This window comes from Copadichromis virginalis, linkage group LG16 (genome assembly GCF_057382275.1).
Source record: "Copadichromis virginalis isolate Kocher_CV1m ecotype Utaka linkage group LG16, C_Virginalis_male_GT1.1, whole genome shotgun sequence".
NCBI classification, from domain to species: Eukaryota; Metazoa; Chordata; class Actinopteri; order Cichliformes; family Cichlidae; genus Copadichromis; species Copadichromis virginalis.
Window position 1 is genome coordinate 3,371,997 of NC_140633.1, and position 18,287 is coordinate 3,390,283.

The 18,287-nt window shown below is 42.8% G+C and overlaps 1 protein-coding gene and 1 long non-coding RNA gene across 4 annotated transcripts in view; one reads left to right on the plus strand and one right to left on the minus strand.

Annotated features, from left to right (window-relative positions):
• The window catches only part of LOC146690088 (uncharacterized), a 384,415-nt gene that overhangs the window by 6,891 nt on the left and 359,237 nt on the right, over positions 1–18,287 (plus strand). The window lies entirely within an intron of this gene.
• parp4 (poly (ADP-ribose) polymerase family, member 4) overlaps positions 3,026–18,287 on the minus strand; it is a 38,942-nt gene continuing 23,680 nt past the window's right edge. For 2 of the 3 annotated variants that reach the window (XM_085434907.1, XM_085434906.1), the window contains exons 24-35: positions 17,799–17,898; positions 17,517–17,684; positions 12,470–12,550; positions 12,259–12,339; positions 9,116–9,211; positions 8,892–9,023; positions 8,622–8,660; positions 6,904–8,309; positions 6,745–6,814; positions 5,327–5,429; positions 4,074–4,206; positions 3,026–3,844 (exon numbers count right to left, since the gene is read on the minus strand). In XM_085434907.1, coding sequence (XP_085291033.1) covers positions 3,637–3,844; positions 4,074–4,206; positions 5,327–5,429; positions 6,745–6,814; positions 6,904–8,309; positions 8,622–8,660; positions 8,892–9,023; positions 9,116–9,211; positions 12,259–12,339; positions 12,470–12,550; positions 17,517–17,684; positions 17,799–17,898 — 2,617 coding nt within the window. In that variant the 3' untranslated portion in view covers positions 3,026–3,636. The remainder of the gene's footprint in view (positions 3,845–4,073; positions 4,207–5,326; positions 5,430–6,744; positions 6,815–6,903; positions 8,310–8,621; positions 8,661–8,891; positions 9,024–9,115; positions 9,212–12,258; positions 12,340–12,469; positions 12,551–17,516; positions 17,685–17,798; positions 17,899–18,287) is intronic. The other variant, XM_085434908.1, reaches the window with a different exon arrangement.

Below are 18,287 nucleotides of genomic sequence, written 5' to 3' on the forward strand. Positions count from 1 at the left end.
GTCTTTGATATCAGCAGTAGCTCCCACTCGATCCTTGCAAAACCGCACAAGGACACCCAGAAGGCTGTTGTTGATATGCCTTGCATAAACTATTGTCTCATTCCAGGTCAATTCTTCAGCATTCGACTGAGTGAAGCAAGAGGGTGGCTGGCTTGCTGTCTGTTGTTGGGGAGTCGTGGTCTTGGAGAATGAAAAGGTGGTGGAGCTACCCAACTATTTGTTTCATCCTGGCAGAAATGCTTTTCAGCTATATGGAGTAAAAACCTTTTTCATCTGTTTGTGTCTCCCACTTTATCAAACAACCTATTATATGTTCCAGACTTGGAAGAGTTTGTCACTGAGCAACCTTGAGAGCTGAAGCTTTCCTTTACTGGGATGCTGTTTTGACATGGTAAGAAATAGCTTGATTTGCTGTTTCTTTTGAAAACAAACATACTGGACAACTGGACCCTCTGTGTTGGATTTGTGGGCTCCCATCTGGAACACTTGCCTTGGGGGTGTCAAGGCTCGGTAGCCAGCAGTGAGAAATGAAACCAAAAGCAGAGCTTAGTGATTAGAAGATTTTATTTACAGAAACAAAGTACAACACAATGACCAAGAACTAAGGCTATGAAACCGGATTCGAGCAAATGAACTATGAATGTGCAAGTGTGGGGATTATATCATTTTATATCAGGTTGATTCTTTTACATCTTTTTATTTAGCTTTGAGCAGTGTCATTTATTCCATTTATTAAACATAGTTTCAATCAGGTTATTACGCACATTGCATTTGTGCTCATGATAGAGTTGAGCATACAGTCTAAGGAAGGCTCAGCGCCATGTCTGAACTGATATGTTGATGCAATGACCTGCATGCTGTGAATGAAGGCCTAACACGCTTACATACACGTATGAAGTATCATTTCTAGGGTAAAGGTGAAAGACTTTGTCTCTGCTTAGCAACTAGTGATCCGGGGTCCACAGGAAACATCTGGGGGGACCAGACAACCAAATAAGGAGGAAATGCTGTTGAACACGGAAACTTGTTGAACTGTCGTTAATTATAACCTGTACATGTGATGTTTTTTCTGATGCAAGAAGGGGCGTTAACCCTGACATAATAAAACCACGCTGAAAGTATGTTTTGACGGAAGATCTGCATTGACAATATAGAGCTGTATCTTTCCACACACGTGTTTAATAAAATCATTGTTTTGACGCACTTGGACCAGTGGTCGTTTGTCTCACACCTCAATCACGGATCGGGACACAAGCTAGAGTATTAAACACATCTAACATGGACTATGAAACTCCAGACCAGGCAGACATGAGCTTAAACTGGCTGGGTCAGCAGGAAAAGTGTGGTTCAAGAATCAGCGGTCTAGGGCACTGAAACACAGGGAAAGGAGAGTCAGGGTGGTTGTGGGAAGTGGTGAGCAAAGTTCAGCTGAAAACGTCTAAGCCTTAGTTGCCTCAGAAAATGGATATGACTCTGGCCCTTCCTGTAAAGTGCAGTGGTGTTTTTAACCAGTCCAGTTTACTATCAGTGTGTACTCGAGGTATTTATAGCCCTCCACAATGTCCACATCGACCCGCTGGATTGAAACAGGGGTCACAGTTTTCCTGGTCTTCCTGAAGTCCACTATCAATTCTTTGGTCTTTGCCACGTTGAGCTGCAGCTGATTCTGATCGCACCACCTGACAAAGGAGTCGACCACAGCCCGGTACTGTGACTCATCACTCTCAGTGATGCATCCAACCACCGCAGAGTCATCACAAAACCTCTGAAGGTGGCAGGACTCTGTGCAGTGTAGATGGTGAAGAGGAAGGGGTGCCCTTGTGTTGTTGGTCACCTTATCAGACACACAATAAAGAAGACGCACATACTGTGACTTTCCTGTCACATACTCAACAATCCAGGACAAGACAAGCATCCACATTCATTGCTGTTAGCTTATCACCCAGGAGAGTTGGCACAGTGCTCGCCTTCTGGTCCAGTCTTCATGAGCCTGGACATGAGTGAAAGTGACAGGTGGGGGGAGGGGTGTCAGGACTCACAGGAGGCTGTGGCCATGTCCACACTAATACGTTTTCGTTTGAAAACACATCTTTTTGTCTCCGTTTTGGCCTTCACTCCACACTGAGACGGGGTTTTCGGTCAAGGAAAACGGAGCTTTTTGAAAAAGCAGAAACAATTGAAAACGCTGTTTTCACGTGGCCGCAGACTTTTGGAAAGATGACGCATTTTAGTTATATGATGCAGTCATGTGACCAATTAAACTGAGACAGCGGAGCAGCAGTTGTTCTGTTTGCTCTCAGGTTTGACAGCCCTGTTAAAGATTAATATCAGTCTGCACATGCTCCAGAGAGCTTTTCTTTTCCTCGCAGCAACAACTCCACCTCATTGTTAGTCCATTTAAAAAAACTCGGTGCTTTTCCTCCACATTTGGCCAATTTTCAAAGAGCCGGAAAGAAAATAAACGGCAGACAGAAATGAGGCGGGTCGAATCTTCTTACTTTACATGCATGCGCAGGACTGGAATGTAAGCATTTTAGGTCGTTTCAGTGTGGATGCACAACTCTTTGAAAATGATAGTGTGGACGCGGAGTGTTTCAGATTTATCCGGATTAGTGTAGACGTAGCCTGAGGTGCAAAGTGGAGAGAGAGTGGCATGGACTGAAGGATGACTACAGGTAAATCAGGAGGGAGGTGAGCATTTCAATCTGTTGAAAAACACATTCAACTCATTGCCTCTGTTCTCAGCACAGATGGGACGGCCTGACCATAGTGATGGTTTTCATGCCAGTCAACACCTCTCTCACCTAAATGACTGAGCTCCTTACTATGACCATCTTGGTGTCAGCCGGATGTGATAGCTTGGTGAACCTAAGAAAACCACTTCATCTTCAAAAAGCAGTGATAAGATCCCGAGACCCTCAAACCTGGTACCCTTTGCATGTATTCAATTTCTTCAGCCTCCCTCAGCAACTTAACACGGCAGAAGCTGTAAAAGGCAGCAAGGTAAAGCACCGGCACAAACAGGTCACAGTAGCAATTTATTAACAACAACCTTTGTTACATGTACATAAGTATCAAGTCACTGACTGTGTTACAATGTGCATCAAACACAAAGGACACAAACCTGGCTGATGCCCGTAACCAGGGGAGACTCCTACATTCTGCTACCCAATCACTGGAGAGTCAACATCGGTCCTCCAGCATCAGAGGTATTTACCCTCCACCATTATCCCACTGCACAAACAACAACTGCTGCCACCAACACCAACAGCTATGAAGTGTTTTAAAAAACCGATACTGTGTTATACAAGTTGTTATGTTAAAAATAACAACTTGTGTCTCAAATTAAGTACATTTTACCACCTGACCTGGATCAAACACCAGTTTGCTTTTCGGGCAAACTTCACAGATGACAAAACAACTGCTCTATGTGCAGTAAATGCTCCGTGTAAATGACCTGTATTTGTAACATTTGAGAAATTAGATTACAGCAGATTTGAGATTATCCATACATGTATAAACACACAGAGTACACAATTCTTAAAAGGAAAAGGAATACATGCATATTCATCTACAAGCATATCTAAAGCTACTGTAATCCCCTCTGAAAGGCTACACGGTGTCCACAGCATCTTCTCACTGGACCAGTACTCGGGCCGTTGTCCTCTGTAGATCAAGACCACAGAGAGGCGAGAAGGGAGGGAGGCTTTCATAACCCAGTAGCTGACGGGTGGCGGACTCCCAGCTCAAACCAAACTCTAGCCGACAATAGACACAGGGGTACTGTCGGTCAGCCCAGCAAACCCAGTCCACCGCCTTCTTCACCTGCTCCCATCGTTCAGGCCTGAATGAAAAAGACAGTCACAGTAGTGAACAACCTTGTTAAAACCATCGTGGTGCAAATATTTCCAGACCTGCATTTCTAAAGTCATGCAAGGCATAGTGAAATAAGCTTCATTAATACATCAAAGCACATTTTGTACAAAATGTTTTTCAAGCTTAATTTCAGCTGATTTGTAACAACTGCAGAGAAATTTTACTCTAAGCTGTTGTGCATCCTGTGTTGGACAGACCTGGACTGAGAAGCTTCTTCCAGACAGAACAGGGTGCGGAGCAGTTTGCCTTCTTCCAGTTTGTCCACTTTCATCAGCTGCAGAACCAGAAGAGTCGCCACCAGCCTCAGGATATCTTTGTGGGCTGTCACGCCTTCAAACACACATGCAAAAAAGATCCCAAAGTAAATCACAAAATGGTCCTTTTATAACCGAAGTGTTCCAGACGCAACGTCCAGACGAACAGAATCAACATAATGAATCAATCTCAAACAACAGCTGCCCATTTAAACGTCGCGCTGGGGAATAATCTACAGGTTTAACATGTGCCTGATTTTTTTAAAGAAATAATGAAAAATAAGGTTAATTAACATCTGAGCTCCTAGAAAACAGCATATAACGGGTTATGGATGAAATCCAATAGAATGACGCTTCTGCCATGTATTCCAGCCCTAACCTGATCCCAAACCATAACCAGCACTTCAATGACGTTGGATCGTGTTTTCCAAAGCGAGTAAAACAAACGTGTAGATACATTCCAAATGGTTTCCTCATTTTTCCGATCTCGTAATATAGGGACGTGTTGAGTGATCGGAAGCGTAATATATCGATGATTTGTCACTTAGCGCAAAATGTTGCGCTTTGTGAGTGAGAACGTGTTGGTATAAAATGGTTATTGCAAAATTTTTCTTACAGACATCGAGGTAAAGGGTTAAGTGTGAGCTCATAATAATTATAAAACTAAGTAAATTTATGTTTTTAGTAAACTTACAATAACTTGAAAAACAAGAAGCACTCAGAGCACAAATCTGTGCACCCATCAGTCTCTGGGCTTTATTTAAAGGACCAGCATCGGCTTTTGTTGGGAACCACTTTGTTTTCTGCTCTTTGTAAACTTTAAGAAGTGCCATGAAAACAAAAGCAAAGAATTAGGTTTTATTTATGTGGATATGTGTCATTTCTTTTTACTGTTTAGTACTACTTAGGTCAGACCTCAAATGTAACATGATGCTGTAAATCTTTATATGGCACTTTATGTACTTTAACAAAACACACATGTAAGAACTGCAGTTTCTAAGTTATTCGAGGCTTTTTGTCAATTTTCCACCAATAAATCTTAAGTTGACCTTAAAGACCTTGGTGGATGTGAGTCACATTTTATATGCATTGTTAACATGATCCCAAGTAAGCATACATACTTGTTAACTTTCATAAAACTTGAAAGTACAAAGCTAGTTTTTCCACCTCCAGATCAGAATTGAACGAGCTCTCACCGAGAGAATGGATGCCTTTGTTCTTCAGGAACACGTTGGCAAACAGGTCCACGTTGACATTAAGTAGTTCCCCCAGCTCTGTGGTTAGTTCCCAGTACCCTTCCTACAACACGCATAAAAATAACGCCATTATATCAAAGTGACATTTACATTTTTTCCAGTTGCATGCACTCAGAGTACAAAGGTGTGGGTTACAGTTTTGTCCTTGGTCATTTTAATAATTCTGTCCAGCTTTTTTGAGCCTTGCTAACTCTACCAAAGCACAGGAGCTAACCACATGAAACGTTCACTACGATAAAACACTTAACTCTATGACCAACTTTGAGCATCACTGTCATGACATATATTACCAGTTTAATATCTGTGATGTAGATTGACAGAAACGTGGCTGTTTTATCTGTTTTCTGATAATTAACTGGATACCATTTGAAAAACTGCATTCTGGGTAAACGTGATAGCAAGGTCTTGTTTATATCCCCATTATGATCCCACACTCATCATTAGCTGCGATTCTTTCTGCGTCAAAATGATTTTCACCCCTCGGCTGTAAAAGTGTGATGGGGTACCGTCTCCACCCTGCTGGGCAGGTGGGCAGCATGGGCACTTGAGCTTGTGAATGCAGTAACTCAAAAACAGGTGCAGCCACTACAAACCTCAGACCAGTTTGAATACCAGTGGCCTTTAGTATAAGGTAAAGGTTGGAGGTCAAGTTTTCTGGAAATCTTGTGAATGTGACGAGTTGAGAACGAGGTGAGGTAGAATTTTCAAATTGATACGACAGGTGTGTCTACAAGGAGGCAGAGGGGCATCACTGGAAGCTTTCTTTATATATTCCTATCATAAAACTCTGAAATGTAGCTTAAAGTTTCAAAACAGTGGATGTTTGTATGCTCTGTTAATATCACACAGACTAAAACCCTAGTCTGAGCCTAACCTGACAGTTATGTTTAACCTCGTAAGACCTGAACTCTTACACGGCATTTTTAATTTCTCTTCTCGTTATTTGGGCTGATTGAACCTGATGAATGTAAAAACAAAGAATTATGTGATTCTTTGTTTTTACCAAAATTTTGTATTTTGGTCTAGACAACCCAGAATATGATGTCCACATGTGGACGCCAGGTCCTAGGAGGTTAAATTCTCTGTGTTAGCCTTGCAATACACTAGCAGTCTCTCCAGGGTCTACTCCGCCTTTCGCCCCATGACAGCTGGAATAGGCTCCACCCACCCATGACTCTAACAATGACAAGTCCCATAGAAATAAAACAGATGTTAACAAGTGATTCAAGTAAAAAAATTAAGCTTCCTTCGCAGTTTTAACCTGTCAGAGAGCCAAAGGAAGCTGTTGCTTTGTCCGAGTGATAAACAGCTATGTTTGCTTAAGTGAACCCAAGACTATAAAACCACAAAAAGCTCACTGAATGTTGCATCTGGAAGATCTTCATCCATTTGAGCTTCAGCGCTTCAGGAGATTCTGCTGCATTCAGTCTAGTTAACATACAGTCATTTCCATCTGTTAAACAAACACTTCTCATAGTTAACAAACAGAATGTGTGTAGAAATGTTCAGAGACTCACGCAGCTGACTGATGACGCAGGACAGGGTTAGTCAGGAGATCCTGATGACCAACGACGAACATTTGTCGAACATTGCCCTGAGCTTCAAGTTCATGGTGAGGTTGTGATGCACTCGTAACTTTGCGTGAACGATAAGAGGGAGCCCTTCCTCTGAGATGAAGCCGAGCGGCCTTCTCAGGAGCCCATGCAGGGCCTACAGGAACATCATTGTCGGAACAGGTGGGAGGTAAAGAGGACGCAAGATAAGAGGTTGTTATCCTGCAGGGGCCCCTAATCCGCCTTAATGATTTTAAGCACAAGTCCGGTTTTGGTTGGTGCTCTAAATCTGATGGAGCTGACGTCACAGGAACCACTGTAGATCCCGGAGCACCATCATAGGTGGAGCTTGAGCTACCAAACTGAGAGTGAAAGCCACTGGAAGTAAACTTAGCTGACCCAAAAGACGGCCCTCTGTCTCTGGCAGTCTGTGCAACAAACAGAGGAGCCGTTTCATCAGATTCAACAACCATCTGAGACGGTACTGCTGCAGGAGCAGTGTCAGGAAGACTCCCATTTGTGCTGAGGCCGCACAATTCAGGAGGCAAATAGGACATCTCACGAAAGACTTTACTCTTAAACTCGGGTCTTTTCCCTACCTTCGCTTCCCGACCATATATTTGGAGGTGAGGTTTTGCTTGGTGCTCTAAATCCGCTGGAGCTGACATCTCAGGAAGTTGTTGTCTGAAAGACGGACGCCTGGCTGCTATGTCTTTGTATTTTACAGGCTTTTTACAGGCCCTGTAAGAAACGCCTTCAACATACTCAGATGAACTCTGTTCTTCCTCATCAGACACAGAATCAAGTGCACTCAGTACCCGATTACTCATCGCTGAAGGGTAACCTTGAGTGTGGAGTGATGACCTGCTAATCTGAGTGCTACAGCTCTGAATTGGAATATCGATGTCCTTCACTGCCTGACTGTCTGATGATGATGAAATGGCAAATGAAAATGAATCCATGGATTGACTACGAGGATAGTCACCACAAAATGAAGAAGGGATGGACAGTCCTTGTGGAATAAGTCTTGAAACACCCTCTGAAGCACGCTTCATAAAAGAAGGAGGCGGAGGTCTAGAAAAAGAAAGGAGGGGAACATCGTCTGAAGCACCCCCCTTAAAAGAAGGAGGCGGAGGGGGAGCCGGGTGTCCAAGAAAAGAAAGGTGGGGAACATCGTCTGAAGCACGCTTCATAAAAGAAGGAGGCGGAGGGGGAGCCGGGTGTCCAAGAAAAAGGTGGGGAACATCGTCTGAAGCACGCTTCATAAAAGAAGGAGGCGGAGGGGGAGCCGGGTGTCCAGAAAAAGAATACATTGAAGCAAGCTCCTTAAAAGAAGAAGGAGGTGGAGCTGGAGGAGAGGAGTCGGGACTCTATGAAAGGAGAGAAATAAGCAGAAATTTAAACTCCGACTCTACAAACCTCTAAATGTGTTGAGATGAATTCTATCAGAAATACTGTTGGTAATGTCTTTTGACAGGTTTCACAATATAAGAAAAGTTCTACATCAACATTAACTCAACAAAAGAATCACATAGTTTGTTTGCCTGCAGGACATCTGCTACATGCCATTTAGATATTTCTGAAATTGAACTGAATTGATTATTGTTCCATATATTTGTTAAATTTCTTGAATTTGTTTTACTGAATGTGCAGCATCAGCGTCTTAGTGTAAGGGGACTAACCGTGAGTGAACCACAAATCTCAAACAAACCATCTTCCTCCTGCAGCAGCAAGACAAAAGCATGAAATCATAAACGTCAGCATTTGTGAAGATTGCAGCAGCAACACAGTCAGTACGATCAATGACATGATGATCACATGTTTAGTAAAGGACAGGAACACAGATGTGTTGCTCCCTCGGCCACTGAAACAAAATCTTTGGCAAAACTACAGCTCCAGTTTATGCGCATGAGGACTAGTCATGTATGAACAACAGTTTAAAAAATTCATACCAAAGAGTATGCCTCTATTAGGTCTTCATCATCCTCGGGAGAAATCCAGTTAATGTAGGGAAGGAAGTCCACATCTTCCTCTGCAATCAGCTTGGGGATGTCTGTAAAACCAGGCTGTGGTTGCTCTGAGTCCTAAAAATAAGATCAGTTAAATAAATATTTGATAAAAAAGCTAAAAGAATGGAAAACAAACTGTAAATGTGAAAAAGGCTGATTTGACAAACCCGTTCCTCAATGGCCACGAAGCTGGTAAACTGAGACAGGATGGAAAACTCTTTGCTTAACTCGATGATGAAGGACTTCAACTCTGCTTTCTTACCCTGTAAAAGTAAAAAAGTCAGTTTCCAGAGTTTCTCCCTCACAGCCCACCCAGGTATGCTAACAATCAGCCTATCGTCACCTCTGAAGATATCCATGAGGAATGCACTGTTAACTAGAGAGCCTAAGCCAACTTCTGTCAGTTTGGACAGCAGTGGGAACGAATGGGATCATTGTCCTGCTGCTTGACATCATTTAGGCCAGAGATAAGCTGTTGTACAGATACAGCCACTTATACAGGCTGCCTTATTCCTGACAGGCCCATGACAGGCACCTGGTGGGTCCATGGCCAAGTACCGGCTGATCCGTCATGTAATAATATCCCCCTAAGGTGGGAAGTAAGTAAGAAGTAAGTACAAATACTTTGTTACTGTAATGAAGTACGATTTTTAGGTATCAGTACTAGTAGGGCTGGGCCGTATCATACCGTTCACGGTAACACCGGTGTAATGTTGGGCAATGATAGGAAAATGAAATATGGTGATAGAATACGGGTCAAACGCGCATGCGCAGTGCCTTTGTTTTCATACGTACATGGCGGAAAAAGCATGATGGTGACAGAGAACGAGAAGGGCGAAAGCGGATCGTTGAATGAAACTGATGAACCTGAACTGGTTTGTAAACATGCTGCAGCTTCACTGGTGTGGAACTGGTTTAGCTTGTCCTTCTAAAAATTTATTTAGAACTACAAATTAAATTTCTTTTAGCAATTATTGTTTTTTTTAATGTCCCAATTCCAACCCTGCTCCTTTACCCGGGCTTGGACCGGCAAAAGTGACCCGAGATAGGCACTCTGGTGTAGTTACAGTGTGTGTGTGTGTGTGTGTAAGTAGTTTTAAACCTGATCCACAAAACAGCATAACAATAAGAGAACTGACTGCGTTACAGTCAGGGCGGGAGCAGCGGCTTCGCTCATGCGTGATTCATTTGCAGTTTGGACGCACAGGTGTGAACGTCTCCCGCCCTGATAGCAGCGGGGGGAGCACTATCCTCCGCCCGTGAGCGCTTTGGTATGGGTGAGGTGCCCACGGCAGCACCGCTGCTTGTTGAGAAGAGCGATACATACTTTCACGTCAAAAAGTGGTCATTAGTGATGTGCGATACCACTGATTTCCTTTCCGATCCGATACCAAGTAATATTCAGGGTGGTATCGACGATACTGATCCGATACTTTGTACAAAAACTTATTTTATTTATTGTATCTCAAATTATAGCGTCATCATGATTACATCAGATTACTTGTTCTTATCACTTAATGATGCAGAGTTCATCATACAGAAATAAAAAACTGAAGTTGTGCTATTTGAACATGTTGCCTGCCTGCAGCACTGAAGGACTCTGTGAGAGACGTCACCCTCTCCTCCTCTTCAGTTCACCTCAACATGCGCTCGTCATATTCTGTGATGTGATTTACTCTGAGGTGTTTGACGAGGTTAATGTTGCCACAACACTTCACTTTCATGCCACATGTATTGCAAACCACGTCTTGGCTGCTTGTGGAGGTAAAATACGTCCACACGACTCCAATTACACTCAGCCATTGTTGTGAGTGCGCACGCCAGAGGCTGCCACACATTTATACAGCCGTGTTTCACACATGACTATGAAAGGCGGAAGGGAAAATAGTTCCTTCCAAACATAGACAATCCAAATGTTATAGTTTCTTTCCAATGTGTTCCTGTTAATGATAAACTACAAATTTACTCTAAAGTACTAAAATACCGATATTTTAATGTGAGAATCGATTCTAGAACATAAACGATTGGTATCAGAGGAATCGATATTTCAGGATCGATCTGCACATCATCTGTCGTCATAAATAAGTCTCCAATAACAACAGAAAAAGTCACCAGATTTGTCGCTAGTCACTTTTTAGAAAAAAAAGTCGCTAAGGGGGTCTGAAAACTCGCTAAGTATAGTGACAAAGTCGCTAAGTTGGCAACACTGGTCGGAGCATTACGGCTATCGTAGGCGGAGCCTCGCGGAGTGATGTGTACTGTGCTTCAACATGATATTACCGTATTGTGTGTGTATGACCTCTTTTTAAGTTCAGTGGATGTTATACATGGTTACGCTGAGGATGTGTCGTTCAGTTTCCACCGGAAATGCCTTTTGGTTAAACTGTCAGCGAGGAGTTTGCACTGTTACGTTTTTATACAACTTTGATGCAGATAAAAACAGCTGCTTGTTTAAGTGAAAATACATTGATGGGGTTTTTTTGCACTAATAAAGTTGTGGAGTTTTAAAGTGTTTTGTCTGGTGTCAATTATATCGTCAGTTATATCGTTATCGCAAATTTTCAAACGTATATGGTGATAAATATTTTTGGTCATATCGCCCTGCTCCAAGTACTAGTTTATCAGTAGTTTATTTTCTGACTGCTTTTTACTTTAACTCTCTACATTTCTAAACAAATATATGTACGTTCTACTAGGGACCAATCCAATATACAGTATCGGTCCGATCCTGACCTAAATTACTGAATCGGATATCATTTCCAGTTTCTGGCAGGCTGGAGCTTTGTTGGGTCGTTCCTGAACATCCTTACAAACTTCCTCTCATCTGAGGGGTTGTGTCTTCTTCCAGACCTTGGCAGAGTGGTGACACATCTGAATAATAATGTTCACCTGAACTGATGGTGCTGGAATCTGTAGTTGTTTAGAAAGGTCTCCAAGAGACCTTCCCAATGTGTCCAAATCTACAATTCTTCTTCACTGAGTTCTTTTCTGTTCTTCTACTGGTCAATCTAATCAGTGCTATCAAACACAACTTTATAGGCTGGTAAAGATAAGCATAACATCATTTTACAGCATCACTAAAATATGCTATAAGAAATGATTAACAGTTCACAATGTAGTACGAAATAGTACGAACATAATGTCCATGATGAGTAAACCTTTGACCACAGCTGTATTTATTGTAATAAGGATTTTGAAACTAAACTGAACTGGAAGAAAATTTGAAGAACAATAAAATACATATATCAGTAAAACAACAACAACAACTACTGTAAATTTCAATCTTTGGTCTCACTTATCTGCAAAGTACCTCGTGTTCAGCTTCACTGGTGTCCAGGTTCCCGTCTTCATAATCCCTGATGACGGCCCTCGCGGTGAGCTTGTGAAGAAACTAAACACATGACATAACAATTACCTCACTGTCCTGTGATGGCAGTCAGCCTGCGTGAGGATTGCAGGCTTAACAAGTGAGATGTATGCTCATACAGCAGCTACTGTTGAGTGTCAGTGTGCGTTCTTACTGTGCCCTTTGTTTTCTGCAGCTCGCTGGTTGACACCATTGTTTTGAGCTCCTGACCACTCAGATTTCCCAGGAGAGTCGCCTGTGTTAAAACAACGGCATTATCATTATTGTCTAACGGTGTTGTGCTGTAACTCTTTAATCAGGTCAAAAAGCCAGAGACTGCAAATTAAAATAAAGTTCAAATATTTTGCTCTTCACAGTTTCTAAGTCAGCAGTCACACTGATGCAGATTAGTGTTAACTCATTTGTTCTTCCCCTCAGGCCACTCGCAGTTACTGTTCAGCTGGTAGAAATATAACCACGCCTGAAGTTTCAACCAAAGCATTACTAACCAAAGAATAGTCCATCCATCCATCCATTCGCTTCCGCTTATCCTTTTCAGGGTCGCGGGGGGTGCTGGAGCCTATCCCAGCTGTCATAGGGCGAGAGGAGGGGTACACCCTGGACAGGTCGCCAGTCTGTCGCAGGGCCAACACACAGGGACAGACAACCATTCACACCTAGTGGCAATTTGGATTATCCATAGAATAGTGACAGAGTGAAATTAGGTACTGGGAATAAGTTAAAGATCCACTTCCAATGTCTGTGAAGGTTCTCAGTCATCCAGGTCATCGTAGTCTAAGGAGCTTGCAAAGAAAAGTGTCTGGACTTCTTTAAGTTGCTTGAAGACGTTTCACCTCTCATCCGAGAAGCTTCTTCAGTTCTAAGGTCAAATGGTGGGAGTGGGAGTGTCCCCCCACAGAGGGACAAAAGGACCCCCTGATGATCCTCTAATCGCTTGAGCCAAGGTGTGAAACTGGGTGTGGGTCCCAATCAGCCAGAGTTTCGGGTGAGCTCATTGTGAAATCTGGCCCCACCTTATCATGCGAATTCCTGAGGTCAGATGGCCCAGGATGTGAGTGGGCGTTAAGGCGTCTGGGGAGGGATCTCAAAACTGGATTATAGTTGGCAGAGAGTTGGTTTCATAAGCCCCGCCCTCTGTTCAAAGCTGGTCACTCACAGTGGACATAGATGCTTCTTTCACTCCTCTTTCAAACCATCTGTCTTCTCTGTCCAAAACGTGAACACTGGCATCCTCAAAGAGTGACCTTTGACCTTTAGATGCAGATGGACCACCGAGTCTTGTCCCGTGGCGGTGGCTCTTCTGTGTTGTGGCGTGCGTTATGAAGTTGCTGTTTGGTCTCTCCAATGCAGAGGTCTGAGCATTCCTCGATACCCTGTACAGCAAACACTACAGTGTTAAGCCATTGTTGGAAACTGGAATTGGCTGGGCGGCGCTATGAATTCTGGGATATGGCGGGCCACGAAGGATACACCGACCCATTCTTGAAATCTGGGGAAAAGGAGGACGCATTTGTCGGCCGGATTCAGAGGGGTCTACGAATTCGGACAGCCTTTGCTGCGTCGCTGTGATGTTAAAAGGTCTACAAATGCAGCCTCAGGAGGATGCAGCCTACGTTTTGGGACACAGCTTATGCCACTTATTTATGTGCGAATGTGTAATAATGAAGAACATTAAAACATTACTGTTGGCCACATGTCGGGAAAGTTATGTGACATTAGTGATGTTTGTACTAACTTGGTTTTAAAACCTTTACTTTAAAATATACGCCGTTCAATAGTCGACCTTCATCTTACAGAGAATGTGATGATTTTGTGGATAATTAAAGTCAGTCATATATCCACAAACACAACAAGCTGAAAGTCAGTGATGCTGCTCGGTTTGCAGTCCTGAACATCACGGCACAAGCAGGATTCACTGCACTGTTAATGTTAGCTGTGTTATATTGCTGCCTCTGTTCGGTGGTGTCGAGCCAAACGGACTTTAACGTGTGTTTGAACGAGCTGACGGTTCACTCGTTAAGCTGAAAGAAAGATGCTTTAATCACAGCAGTCACACATGTGTCCACTGCACCATCTGGAACTCTTCTTGTTTACACTCGTAATAACACAAACACTAAATCCTGCTTCTCTGTGCTGTTGTGTAGCAGTGTGTACACCTGAGACTGTCACCTGTCTGTCTGTCCTGCACTCTCTCTCTGTTTCTTTCTCTCTGATTGTGGAATAAAAGTATGAACATGTGTTTATAAGTTACACTTGTGTTTGAATCCTGCAGCTTATCACACATTTGATTTCCATGTGTGACGACTGCAAGTGTCCAGAGTGAGGACAGACTGAGGGAGCCACTGCTGCACATCATCTGTGAGGCTTTGCACCCCTGATGATCCACCAGGACAAACTCAGCAGTGTGTGAGGAAGAGGAGGAGGAAGAGCCAGCAGCAGCTGACAGATGGAGAGAATAGACAGACTGTTCCCTGTTTGTGAAGGACTGCTAGGAAAGTTTAACATAACTGTCTGTGCTGAATCAGTCTTATTAGGTAATGTTCAAATAATGTGATCATCCCAGTGTTTCCAGTGTGGGAGAAAGTACTCAGGGCCTTCAAGTTACACACTATGAAAGGCAGCAACAAGTTTAATGTTCAGAAACCTAAAGTCTGTATCAGCAGCAGAATGGAGCTAAAATAAATGTTGGTTTCAGTTCTATGAAGCTTTGAGTATTTTGGATCAGTAGCTGCTGTGTTTGTTGCATCATATTGCTGTAATTGTTTATATGCTTTATATATTCTGAGCTAAGTTGATCTATAGTGTTACATCATATTCTATAAGGATGTTATGTGTTTGTATACTTTCTGCCCAGTTTGACCCATTTAGCAGACGTCAGCCTGTTTAAGGCTCTGATATCTATTCTGTGTGACTTACAGCAGTTATGACATGGTCTGATTTTCTCACCCAATAAAGGAATATTTCATATATCAGTCTACTCTTCATTCTATCAGACACAGTTATCACAGCTCGTACATTTGCTTTTTACACATATATGTAAGCATTGAGCCAAATTTAGTAATGCCAACATATTAAACGAACAATATTTGTCTCTTATAATACATCTGTATACACACTGTCACAGATACTTACTTGTCTTTGAGTGAAGATTTAAGGAGACAGGAAATATAAATAACTGCAACTTGAATCTTTACTGAGGCTCAGCGTTTGGCACAGTTCAAGCTCACTGCTGTAATAACTAATAATGGTGAAAATGATAACTTTAATATATTCACCATATTATATTTATATTACCAAGGTGAGATGAGTCTCATGAACAACATTAGCTAGTAAACAGCTAATCTTAGAACTACAGTTGGATACAGAAATGAAGCCCAGCAATCATGTTTTACAGCATCGGGGTCTCAGCCTCAGATACTTATCAAATCAAAACATCTCATAAAAACAAACAAACCAACAAAAAAAGTCTCCTTGTTAAGCTTGTGTGTCCTGAGTCTGAGTTTCGCTCTGTGTGTTTCCTGTTTTATTTTGATAGTCCTTGTCCGACGTCAGTGTTTCCACTTTAGCCAAGATAAAGCTGCCTCTTTCAGTTCACCCTGGTGTCTGTGAGTTCTGCGTTTGGGTCCAATCCTGTCTGCCACACAGCAAATCACAACACTGCCGATCATATTCTCACTTGTTACATGGACATTTTTAGCAGCAGCAAAACGTACTTTGTACATTTCTAAATGTAAGATGGCGTCACATGAACAACACGAGGCTCAGTGTCCCTCCAGAATCTGCCTTTTAGCGGGTTGTTTTAATCCATTTTTGACCGGATTCTTCATCCAGAATTGCTGTGCGTTGCTGACCTACAGCAGACAAGACCTTCTGGACATTTGGACTCATAACTCCAACAGTTTTATCGCCGATCTCCGACTCATCCCAGAGATCTCCAGAACACCGGAGGTTGGCTGAACAACAGCTGCCCGGACAATATGCTACTGAGTTAGCAGGACGCTACACACACCGAGCCGACAGGCTAGCAGATGACTCCGGCAAGACCAGAGGTGGAGGTTTGTGCACTTAAGAAAAAAAAGAGCCGTCAGGTGCTAAAAAATAAACCTTGGACTCAAACTTTGAAAGAAAATGGTGTCCGTTACAACTTATGTCTAAAGGCTGGAGCCGAACAAAAACTCCCTGATAACGACTGTTTTGACTGTTCTTCCCACTCTATGCAAGGAACCTGGGTTGGCTGGGTTTACTTAGCCTGATAGGGCGAAGGACACTGTCTCAGCTGAACTATGGACACGCACACACTTACACTGATAAGCACTCACACATCCCCCCTCCCCTTCCAACGCCTTCGATGCTTGTTGCCTCCTGGGAACACGAGGCGGGTCTGGGCTCGCCCTGGAGAGTCGGCACAGTGGCAGGATGGCTGCTGTGTTGCCTGGGTGAACTCCTTATCCCCTACCCAACCCTGTTGCTGGTCACGTGCTCCATAATGTTGTACTGTGGACATTTATGTGCTTTCTGTGCAGAGGAGTTTTTGTTTCCTGTTCTCATGCTGTCCTCCTGTAGCCCAGCATGAGCAGAGGTCTCTTTTTTTCCTCTTGTACTTTCCCATTGTAGTGTACATTTCAGTGTTTTCCTGTAATGCAACCGTTCTCCGACTTGTATCCCCATGTGATGTCTGTGTAGTGTGTGTAAGGTCGGGGGCGGGTTCATTCCACTGCAGGGCGACCTGTATAGTTTCATGCATCGGTTAAAACACTGGAGTCCAAGTAAAGGACGCCCAGCTGGAAAAGCTTCACACAAGTAAAGTTGTTCGAGATTCACAGAATTTACAGAAAATATTAAATTTTTGTGATTTATACCGTTGTCAGGACGATAAATGTCTTATAACGGGATATTAGATTTTTGTCATGTCGCACAGCCCTACTACAGCCTTATAGTTATTGCATATTCATAACATACCTTCATACCGTGTACACTGTAACACACCCATAATAGACCCATTTTTGTAATATATCTTTATTATTGCTGATATATATTTTGTAATATACCTATATCATGGCTAAAGCACTTCTGCATGGATGCAAACTGCATTTCATGATATGTGCAATGACAATAAAGTTGAATTCTATTCTTTTCTATTCTAAAAGACAGAAAAGAAGGAAAAGGCAGGGCTGTGTTCAGAGAGTAGAGAAGCAGCTTACCTGAGTACAGTGTGGCACAAAGCCATAAACCAGAGTGTGACAGTCATTGAACAGAGCATGCAGCTGCTTGGGAGCCTGCAGAGGTGGACTTGTTGGGCTGAACTGCTGCCACTTGACAGACACTGAACTGCAGCCAGGAGATGCCATACGCTTCAGCTGACAGGCCACCTGTAAACAAAACAGACAGAGAAAATTTTGGATTTTATTTACGATCTTCTTATAACGAGTCAACAACTGAATAACAACAATTAACAGCTGCTTATGTATGACATGAGCGCTCACCTTCTCTGCCCAGTTGTGTTTGGTTTTTGTGTCGAAGAACTCATAGGCTCCGCCCCCTGCTTGAGCCAGGGCTCTCAGCATGTGTTGGTTGGCCATTGTGCTAAAATCATCAGACACATAGATATACTTTATACATATTTAAAAGATCAAATGGATCAAATCAAGAAGAAGCTCAGTGTGCAGAGCATCACAGCGTCCATTACAATGATCCGTGTTGTTCATGTTGTTATTCAGGCCTTGTGCTTTGTAAATTCACGTCTCTTACTGGTGACTGTACCGTTTAAACAGCAGGACACACTTTAATGCGACAGTATACAGCTGTGGGCAAACGTTTACAAACTGTGTACCCACTTCTTGTTTTTTAAGCTCATTAAAGATGTAAACTGTATAATAATCTTGGAAAACGAGCGGTTCAGAGAAATCATGAAAGCCTACTGTTACCATGACGATCATGTTCATGATAAATGGATGTAAACTTGTGACCACAGC